Source organism: Apteryx rowi, unplaced genomic scaffold (assembly GCF_003343035.1).
Source record: "Apteryx rowi isolate R43461 unplaced genomic scaffold, aptRow1 scaffold_6, whole genome shotgun sequence".
Lineage (NCBI taxonomy): Eukaryota > Metazoa > Chordata > Aves > Apterygiformes > Apterygidae > Apteryx > Apteryx rowi.
Window position 1 is genome coordinate 6,308,040 of NW_020450871.1, and position 11,116 is coordinate 6,319,155.

An 11,116-nucleotide genomic window follows, 5' to 3' on the forward strand; every position below is an offset into this window, starting at 1 on the left:
CTCATAAAAAGGCCTTTCAAAGCAAAACAAAACTGAAATTCACTTAATCACAGCTTGTATACTTTAAAAAAATAAAGACATGGACTAAAGCAAGGGAAACAATAGAGAAAAGTTTACAGGTCAGGTCACCACAAATTCAGTACATTCAGCCTACAGAAAATACAAATAAAATCATTCATCCATCCACCTATATGGGGATCCTGGCTAGGGAAAGACAGGCTTTGGGACCGAGCCTCAYCTGAAGCATCTCTTGATTTCAATGGAGCTATGCTGATTACGCAGGCAGGGAATCCAGCCCTTTCTCTGAATTTAACTACAATAGCATTTACATCAAATATGTCACCTCTCTGTCATAAAACAAGGATTTCCAATTTGTAAATTAAAAAGCAAGACCATTGTACTCCAGATAGCAGCTGTTCTGCTCTACCCATGGTTGAGTCATAATCACTATAGTGTAAGGATTACATAATATCTTTAAAAAGGGCTAAAAAAAGTGTTGCTTGAATTCAAAGGGGGGAGGATAGAAGGGAGGGAGAGATCCACATTTAGCCCATTAATCTTGGTGCTTTGCCAGCACTGCATGTTATCAAAAGGAGTACTATAGTTAACATGCACAAGGCTGCTCCCCTCCCTGCCAGAAGAACTGATGTACTAAGCTAGGGCCTAACCCAAAAGGCTATTGCAGACCAAAGCACATTTGGGACCAGGCTATAAGAAAGTAAGGGCTGCTCTAGCCAAGAGGTGCTTCTTTCATTGTGAGGCTCAACGCCCCAAATCACCAGCTTTCTTTGCACCCAGGCAGTTTACTCAATTTTTTTATTCTTCAGAGGAGTTAGGGAAGGGCAGAGAGAGAAAAATAAGTGCTTTAGATTGCACAAAAGATTGTCCTACTAAAATGGGGCACTTAAATGGGAAACGATTGCAGCTATAAATCTAGCAGGCGCTCTTCACATGTCTCCACAGGCCACTTAGTTGCACCTCCAAACACATCAACGTTATTATCAACCCAGGGTATGATGTTGCCAGGCATGTTGGCAGAGCAGTTGGCAATATTCATGATGTCTTCAGCTTTTAAGACTCTGTCCCATATATTGAATTGACTCATCTCCCCAACGAAGGCTTGAGTTGCATCAAATCTTCCTCCTACTGTGTCCTTTAGGCACATAAAAATTAGGATTAGATGAGCAGGTTATTTCAGCATTATTTTCTTCAAACTTGAAGATCCTCCCCCCCACAGCCACACTGCTAGAAGCAGGTGAATAGAGCACAGAGCTAGATCACACAGATGAGCAACTCCAAGTTTCTAGAAGGGCCACTTCAAACAAGACATTGCTCCATGAAACATTTAAAAGCTCAAGTCTGAAATGTGCATGTCAAAACAAATCAAGGCAAACAGTAGTGACTATGTACTACCACAGAAAGGCTATACCTAACCAATTCTGCAGGCAAGCAGTAAGGTGAMTTTAAATATAGAGGCTGATGTAGGGCTCCTTTTGCAAACCTTGCACAGGACAACTTCAGTGAGAACTACACAGATGAATAGGATTTCTCCAAAAGCTTTATGGTTATAGATTAAATTGCAGCCCCGGACCAACTGCCTGCAGGGACTGAAGACAAAGCCTTTGGATCTAAATATACAGGCTGCTGCTGCCTATACCAGATCAGTTACTCTAATTGTCACTGCATAAACCTCAAATGTGTATTTGCTCCACCCACTACTCAAGGACAGCGATCACACACCTTGCGTGATCACACTAATAGTAGAGGCAAGCTGCATGGGAGAGTTAAAGAAAAGCTCTGTCAGCCCTTTAAAATTGAGCTGGAGCATCTGCTATGTAAATTCAGAAGCCTAATGCACTTTAAGTGTYATTTATGTTGGGGATAAGGTTCTACTGAAATAAGGATCAGGACAAAGTTTTTCATTGCCTCACCCAGTTGTTAATCTGGGAATTCGGGAGAAAGCATATTTCCTGCTATTCATTATGATCAATGATTTTTGGTAGAAGAAGAAATAGTGGGGTATATAATCATATGCAAGAAGAGAAAGATAAAACAATTTATAGACAGTAGTTTAATGAGACATTTATTAAACAAAAGAGTGAGATTCAAAATCCCTTGTTTCTCCTTATTCAAAAAGGATTCAGCCTCATGAATGCTTTGTATTGGCTATACCATTTGCAGTGGGGGAGTTTACATGCTTTAATCAGAAAGCAAACATACAATGTGGAGTCCATTCCTTTGACTTTACACTTGCCTTTAAAGTAGATATCAACTTTTGAATTAGTGGCATAGACTCCACTACTCTAAAGCTTTTCAGGTACATAGGACAATTCTCCCTAGCAGACACACCTATAGAAGATGGTGATATACCCCACAAGCACTCCAGTGCCCATGGTTGCTTCCCCCACTCCCATACACACAGGCTTCCTCTGGTCTGTTCTGGGGCTCTAGGAATATTTGACTATGCTTGGGATAAAGGGGGGAAGGGAGAGCAGAGAAAAAAAAAGCAATCTGTTAAGAGGGATGAGCAATTTGGCTTAAAAACCAACCACTAAGCAAGTATTGTACTTGGTCCACCTTCAGACAGCTCCTTCTTGACTGCACTCAAATACACGTAACAGGTATGGCCAATTCTGTCCTTTTCTTAATAGCCAGTTATCAGCAATCTAGTTCAAAGGACTTCATTTAAGGTATTAGTCAGATCACTGATGAAGTTTCACACTGCAGCATGAAGACTGGGAGTAGTTGCAACATGAATATCCTGAATATTTAATAAATGAAACAAAACATACAAGTGTGCAATTGCATCAAGTATTTGCTGCTTTGTAAGTTTTTCCAGATACTAGATATGCAGCAAGACCAAGGGTTTAATATAAATGAGAGAAATAATTTTCATGTAATTGCTGTTTGTTAGGGAACTCTGACTTATCTTTATTAAGAGGCTTTTTTAAACCCTTGGAACACACCATGTCTTTCACTCACCTGCTCCTGGCCAAGGATCAGGACACCTCCAGGTTTAATTGGGTGCCACGGAGCTAGATTCTCTCCAGTGCCAAGCTTCTCTCCATCCTGAAAAGCCTCCCACATGCCATCTCTGGTTGTCCATGTTACACAGATATGATGCCATTTTCCATCACTAACAAAGAGGGGGAGCTGGGCAACCTACCAAAAAAAAAAAAAACACAAAAAACCCCACCAAACTCTGAAGACTGAGTCTAGCAGTTCAAGCACAGTGCAGAGGCAGAAATTAGTTCCCATCCAAATCTTTATTTTGTCCCAGTTGATACTGACCGGGAATCATCTCCACAATTCTATATATGAATGCACTGGAAATTCAGGAATACAGACATGCTTTTTATTCCAGCTGTGAGCCGCTTTGGCACTTTTATCATTTGATCACAGCTGGAACAGAGTCTAAGCTGCTATCAGTCCACTGATGCTGCAGATTGATCCACAGCATCTGTCGTTACATAAGTTTCAGTGCTTAGCCCTAACTTTCTGTCCAGTTTTTGTGCTAAGTTTCCCTTCAGTCTGGAGTTTGCCTGCACCATTTGCAGTAAGCACTTAACTTGACAAGTAGATCTGTCTGCTTCCAGCAAAGCTTGTGGGAGCTGTATGTAGGGCTCCAAATGAAGAGGGATTAGATCAAGTTCCTAAAAGAGTTTAAGACTTACTCAAGGCAACATAGACACAAATGCAGCGGGCTACAGAGCAGCTCTATAATATGGGAGATAAATAAGGAAAACCATTTAGCCTCACAGAAAATATTAAGACAACTGACAAAATATTGAGGAGAAAGAGTTACAGCTACAGATAAGCAGACTCAAGTTTCCTTTTCTCCCACATATCATTAAAAATAACCAGCCTTTCACTATTACTGATTTGAGAGGATGCTAGGACTGTTAAGAGTCCTTACCTAGCCACGTGACTGAACCACCCGAGTTTGTGCTATCGCTTTGTAAACACCTGATCCCTCAGAGAGCAGCRAGTTACTAGGAAACCTATCAGACCAAGGAAAACAAGGGATGGTGCCTGAAGGCAAGTTATGCAACAATGTTGCCTGGCTAAGTTAAGAATCTAGTTTTGCTCATATTGATTCAAAACAAGCAATTTAGCTATCATCAGCTATTTACATTTCATAACTAGCCCAAACTGAAGGTGAGGAAAATAGAGTATTTATAATCTTATAAACTTCAACAGTTCTGGTTTTCCTCAGATTTAATTCTGAAGCTTGTTAGAAACCACCAGTGGTGTGAAGTAGTGAGGGACAGTTAATTGTTGCTTTTTGCATCTACGCAAACTCTGAAAAAGTAGCATTTAAATTTAGGTCTGAGAGTTAAACATATCAAAACCAGCCTTGGCTGTCTTTTGTTCTGCTTTGTGCCAAATTAGTTTTAACACGTCTAAGTTTCTAGTATTAGAAAGAAAAATACTGCAATTGGCTTAGATCTCACAGGTTTTGTAATAATGTAGCTTCAAAAAAAAATTACTTCTTGTTTGCTTTTCTGAAAGAGAAGGGACTCAGACACAGGAAGCCAACATCTGCTCTTTCTTTTAGAGGACGAGCATAGGTTTGTGCTCACCTAAATATCATGCTATCTTGTCTCAGGCAACACACAAATCTATGTAYCATTTGACTGAGTACTTTTATGAACTTGCAACAAATATATAGACAGTCAAAGGACATGCACGCACTCATCTCAAAAGCCCTGAACTGGCTTCTCTCAGGGAGARTAAGAAAGTTGCCAGAGAGGTATCAAGGGTTTGGGCCTTGAAACACCCACTGTTATTCTGACCATGTAGACCAAGAAGAAGGTTGTTGGTTCTCACCTTATCATTAATTAGAAGTTCAATTGGATTATTTCCCCATTCTATGAGGACAATTTCATTAGCCTGCCCAGGAACAGCATATGAGAATGGAGTGCCAATTCCAGGAGAAGCACTTGATCTCAACCACAAACACACAGTGAAAGCATACAGCTCTGGCAGAGTCTTCTTGATCTTCCCATATAAGTAGTTTGTGCGAAGAGGAAGAGATACTTTGAATTCATCAGGTGATTTAAATGCACTGTTACCTAGAATTACATTGAGGAAGAAAAAACTTTAACATTTTGTTTAATGTGCACATAATTCAGGTTAAGAAAAGAATGTATTTGATATTGATCATCTTTCTAACTTTACTCAATTTAGAGACAAAAACTACTCAAACTACATTCAAGAAAACTGTACACAAAAACTACACTCAAGAAATATTGTTGAATGTTGATTTTGCAGAACAGTTAAAAATACAAGAATTTGTATATTCATCATGCTAATTACTTAGCTTATTTTTTCCTGCTCATCCAGGGCAAGAGAATAAATGGCATGCCACTAATGAGAGGCTGTTAAATATTTTCCTTCTTCATTGCTCAGTTTATGGCTGGAGGCCTTCCTATTTCACACCATTCAAACTGTTTTAAAGATGCTCACTGTTATTAAACATAGATTCTCTGGTAGGCTCATTATTAAAACAGTTCAAAAATATAGTGCTTCYTCCTACTACTCCTACACAGTGAGCAAGCAGTGTTATTCCCATTTTACAGATAGCTGGCTGAGAATCAGGTTGATTCTCATTTTGGATGGCCAATCCAGAATAACTAAAAGCTGATACATTCCAGAACACTTAGTAGAACTAAATTCAGTAGAACCAATCTCCATTCCATAGGCARCTCCAGAGACCTGAATCAGAATGTAAAGCTAAAGTTCAAATGACATCAACAAAAATGCAATATAGAGTTGTGAACTATCTAAATATTAGATCTGTTTTACTACAAAAGCAAAAATTAAGAAAACTATTTTCTTTTTCTAGAAGATGTGATAGAAAGCCAGAAAAATTCCAAAGAGATATTTATGAAATTGAGAACTCTTACATCAAGACTTTATAGTAAGCTGCAACACTGCATTACATAGTTGTTGGCAGTATACAAACTGCTATCAGAAGTAAAATTTTCTAGATTTAAAAATTAAACAGAAGAAAAATGTCACATTATGGCACAATATAAAAACCCACGTTTCTGCAGTAGAGTTAGTGCATCTCCCTCAGCTTTTTGTTCTTCTGTTTCCTACCCATTTCCTTTACTCACATTCCTGAAACAAATTCAGTCCCCCTGCCATATTTCACACTACGATCCTAATGGAGAGCTGTTGTCACAAAAGGTTGCCACAATTTTCATATGTAATTAACTGTTGGCATTCTCTCAGATCCTGTTCTCAGAAGCAGCTGAAGTGTTTTGACTGCATTTTTCAGAAAGAGGGGGTGGAAAAAGAAAAAGCTTGTCTGATGCTTGCATCTGTCTTGATGAACTTGTAAACCAAAGACTGAAATATTCCAAACTTACAAGCAAATGAAAGTAGGATCTTAGTTATTTCAGTAACCTCTACTAGCTGGCACAACCAATCTCAAACATAATGAAAGGAAATAGATATAGTCCATTAAGAACATTAGTCACTGTGTGAAAAAGTTAATAGTACTTGTTCTTTTCCAATTTGTTCTTGCTTCCTTGTTATACTTTGTTTGTTCTCATGACTCGAAAACATCCAAAACTCCAAATGATAACAAGATCCTCCTGTTCTGGGCAATGTGCACATGCAGTGAGACAGTTACTTTCCCAAAGGATGTGAATTATTTTTAGACAAGTTAGGCAAGAAATATTGTTACTCCCTTTTAGAGAGAAGCAGAACAGATTCAAAGATAGCTGGAGACTTGTCCATGTCTCCAGCAAAGCTAGGAAGCAAGCTGAAGCCCAGGCAACATCAACTGTAGGATCATTCTTCTATTCAGTCCAGCTTTTTAATGCATCATTTACCACACTAGTTGGAGACAACTGGTGAAGTTACCAGAGACTTTGGGAATCATGACAGTTGTACAAACTTCAAGTTCTTCTGCACCCGCTGGGGGCAGAAGAGCCAACCGCCACAGCTACAGGAAAAAGACCCCCCTCCCCCCCCCCAAAAAAAAAACCCACACAAAACACCCAGCCTCCTCCCAGAGGTCATACTTCAGCCACCTTATAGAAAGATTACTTCTTCCTCCTACTTATATAGTCTCAGGACAACCATGAGGCACTCCAATCTGTTGACAAGAATAGATGCTAATGATACAGTATTTGAAATAAAAGCACAATAGCAATGCTGACTGTTTTCAAAGGATGTAAGATCACTTCAAATATTAATTGACTGAACTTTGTAATCTACAAAATCATTAAGTTCTTTGATTATTATAACCCTCACCTTGAATCGTCTAAGGAACCAAAGGCACAGAACAGCTAAGCAAACTGTATTTAAATAGACAGCAAATTACACAACCAAAAAGCAGCCCATGTCTCAGTTCCTGGCCCAAATTCTTCCCATCTTTGGAGACAAGTAGGAAGACAGCCCTCTCCCCACASAAAAAATATAGGTGGGAAGGGGCTATTTTTAACCTAGGTAAATTACACATTCTTGTTCTGATTCTCCCACCACTGCCTTTCTCTTTCTGATGACTTACTGATATGAGTCACTTCTTTCAGAGATCCTCATCTCTGAAATACTTGCTTTGGGAATCATGACAGTTGTACAAGCTTCAAGCTCTTCTGCACCCACTGAGGGCAATACTTGCCACAAGGCATATTAACAGACTACCAGTTCACCAGAATTTYAGTTGCAGTTTGGGTTTTATCTTTAACTCTCAGGAAAGCAATAAATGACAGAGCCATTAGAAGATCTCTTCTTCMTGCTTCTCTTTCCCCATACTTCACACTTTTTAAATGAAAATAACACATACTGTATTATACAAATGGATCCATTAGGCTGCACTTTAAAATTTCATGAGCTATGTATGTCTGCACCATTTTGAAAGCATGTCCATTAAGTTGCTTTTAAGCAGAGAGCCCATTCACCTTGGGAAATCATTTAAGAGCAGTAAGATTGGGCAATAACATTGCAATAATACTCTAGTTACCACAATCCACTACACACTCCACTCTGCAAGACTATATTGTCAATACAGAAAGATAGTCCTGTTCTATAGCTCATTTCCATAGGCATTTGTGATTCGAATAAACTGACTCTACTCAAGCATACAGATCTCAGTAGTTAATCTACATATCTAATTAAGTGGYTAGAATTAAGAGTGTCCCCCACTGACACCATGTGTAATCTACTGTAAACTCCAAAGGCTGCATATTTGGGATAGGACACAACTCAAGGGTCTGCAGTAACTCAAAGACACAGCCAACAATGAAAAGGAAAGATTTTATCCCACTTGCTCCTAAAACAGCAGGTAAGGGTTCCGGTATAAGATCCTATTCATTACTTCAAAGGCAGTTGTGCCAATTAAGTTTAGCCCATGTGATTTTCAGTGCACATGAAGCAAGGCAGCTCTACTTAGAGGTATACCTGACATTAGCTAGGTATTTATGACACCACTATCATACTTCCCTCCATTCCCACCCACCCCCTTATATATCTTTTCATCCCACAAGGGCCAAGACCTTAACAACCCACACAGTTACACATGCCAAGGGAAGAGTCAGGAAACCCAAGCCATGCAGGGGCCTGTCAAACAGGAGGTCTGCGACAAAAGCAAAAACAGAACCCAGGTATTTGTATTGTCACCACCTTAATCAGAAGGGTGCTATATGTCCCTCAAGGCACACATTTAGACTACCGTACTGGAAGGAGGGCTAATTAATCAATATAGGGAAGCATTTAGATTCTGTACAGATTACCTTTTTCTAATTCAGACACTCTTTCTAGCAATGCATTCAAGGCTGTCTCTGTCTTTTGTCGGTGGGCTGATGTCTCATTGTGAAGCAAAGACTTTTCATCCTCCAGCTCAGCCACTTTGCTCAGGAGTTGGCGCTCCAGGTCCCCAAGCCTCCGCTGTAGCATCTCTCGAAGCTCAGGAGGCAGCGCTGCATATGACACGTTGGCTCGGAGTTGGTGCTTTGGGGAAGATTAAAAAAGTTTATGCTATTTATAAAACAGAAATTGTGAAATGGGGATATGCTCATGCCTCAAGAGGAAGAAAGGTCAAAGATCTTCAGCAGCTACAGAAGAGGCATTGCTTTTTAGCCCTTGTCACGTTCAGTGCCTTTATCAGCATTGTAACTAAACAGGTCCTGAAACAAAAGGACACCTTTATTAAAGGCTTCCAGTGTCTCATATCAAAGAGTCTTCATACATTTATGCCCAATAAAATCAATGTAGGAAGCCAGTTGCAAATGCATCCCCATTCATATGGGGACTAATGTGTAACATGCAAGTTTTAGCTTTACTTACTGCAAATGACATATTGTCAACTTAAGTAGACAGGAAAACTCTTTATTCTTTTTAAATAAAAAGTTGAACTACTTCTAAAGCAAGTTTACCAAATGAGAGTCTCCTCAGTTTTGGTTTGTCAAGTAATGAGCCAGATGTTCTTTAGATCAACTATAAATACTACCCAGTTGTTAYTTAAACTGCAAAAAAAACTCTCAACACCAATATCTTTAAGGAACACTATCTACCATATTATTTTGGTCAAGTTTCCCCTTCCTCAGTCTTAGAAAGTAATGCCAACATGAGATGTCTCAAAAAGACAATAGCAGTATTAAGAGGATGTTACACAGCCAGATCATTCAAAACTGCACTTGAACAAACAGTCCAGCGTCCAGATCTTCTTACAGAACAGCCTTTAGGAAGTTACTCTAAACCCTCACAAACATCAGTGAGTGCTTGGAGGATCTCAGGAGGACACACACAGATCTGTCACAGTCTGGAAAGTGAAGCAACACGCAGCACCATTCCTGTCGCAATACCTTCTACCAGAAGTTTTTCCCCTCCCCTTGAGGGCCACTCAACCACGGACACAGTCCAAAGGCTCCTGGAAGTCATTTATCAGCAGGCTTGGACCAGAGCCCCTGTATAYTCACACAATTACCCAGCACCGCATTCGTGCTGTTGGAGGCCAGCTCTAAATAAAGTACCTCATCTCCACAAGCTGTCCAACGCAGCCGCCTCGTGACCACCGCCACTTGTTTGGCCRGCACCATATGCCGAGGCCTTATTGCCCAAGATGTCAGCGTTACACCTAACGCCCTATGAAGCCACATTCCCAGAAACAGGGATCTAGATGTTATTAACATGGGAACTGAGCTGGTAACACTGAGGAAAGCCGCACACCTTCCCCCACCCAACAGGGGAATACACGGAATAGCCCGTCAACCCCCCTCCCCCTTAAAACAGAGGGATAAGGATCAAGACAACCGGACAAACCCACCACGCAGCCCCCTCCCCGCGCTCGGCCAGGCTCCGTAGGGAACAAGCCGCCGGTCGGGGCGGCGGCTGCAGGTCACGGTGCCGGGAGGGGCAGTCTGGGCCCCGGCCGTACCTCCAGGCTCTCCAGCCGGTCCTTCAGCGTCTGCATGGTGCGGCTCAGCTGGTCGATGACCTGCGCCGGGTCCCGCGGCAGGTCGCCCATGGTGTCCTTGCCCTTGCCCAGCTCCTTCCTCCACGCCGCCGTGGCGGCCTTGCCGTCGGCGCCCTCGCAGCGGCTCAGCTTGCCCGTGAGCTCGCGGATGGCCTCGCGCTGGCTCCCGATGGTCTCCTTCTGCTGCAGGACGGTCTCCCGCAGCTGCAGCACCGTGGCCCTCAGCTCCTCCTCGGGGGGCAGCGCGCCGCCCTGCATGGGCACCGGGCAGCCCGCGCCGGCGGCGTCCAGCGGCAGCGAGGTGCACACGAAGCGACTGCCCGCCGGGCTCTCCGCGCCCCCCGCCGCCCGGCCGCTCGCGGCCACGGCCAGCAGCAGCCCGGCTACCACGGGCAACATCCCGGCCGCCGCGGGGGGCAACGGCTCATAGGCGGGCGGAGGGGACGCCGGGGCAGCGCGCTCCGTCCGCCGCCGCCCTGACTAGGGGTCTCGGCGCTGCTCGGTCCGCCGCCGCCCTGACGGGGGTGCTCAGCCCGGCGCGGCCGCCCTGACAGGGGATGCTCGGTCCGCTGCCGCCGCCCTGACGCGAGCCTCGGCGCTGCCCGTCCCGCCACACACGGCTCCCGCGTTCAGCCCGCTCCCGCCCGCTTTTATAGCCCGGGCGGGCGGGGGGCGGGGGCGCCGGGC

General features: G+C 42.9%; 1 protein-coding gene across 1 annotated transcript; it reads right to left on the minus strand.

The window, feature by feature from the left end:
• Nucleotides 1-214: 214 nt before the first annotated feature.
• NPTX2 (neuronal pentraxin 2) lies at nt 215-10,828 on the minus strand. The gene is made up of 5 exons (XM_026083185.1): nt 10,391-10,828; nt 8,748-8,964; nt 4,831-5,075; nt 2,983-3,162; nt 215-1,153 (listed from the first exon to the last, which is right to left on the minus strand). The coding sequence occupies exons 1-5, from the start codon at nt 10,826-10,828 to the stop codon at nt 926-928; spliced, it is 1,308 nt and encodes a 435-aa protein (XP_025938970.1). The 3' UTR covers nt 215-925.
• Between the last annotated feature and the right edge of the window lie 288 nt (nt 10,829-11,116).

Excerpts from the sequence above, each read along its gene's own strand:
- NPTX2 (XM_026083185.1), bottom strand. The coding sequence starts at position 10,828 with ATGTTGCCCGTGGTAGCCGGGCTGCTGCTGGCCGTGGCCGCGAGCGGC. Across the intron at positions 5,076-8,747 it reads AGTGTCTGAATTAGAAAAAG|GTAACAGTGCATTTAAATCA; the intron begins GTAATCTGTACA and ends ATGTAATTCTAG. Across the intron at positions 3,163-4,830 it reads AACTTCTAATTAATGATAAG|GTTGCCCAGCTCCCCCTCTT; the intron begins GTGAGAACCAAC and ends TTTTTTTGGTAG.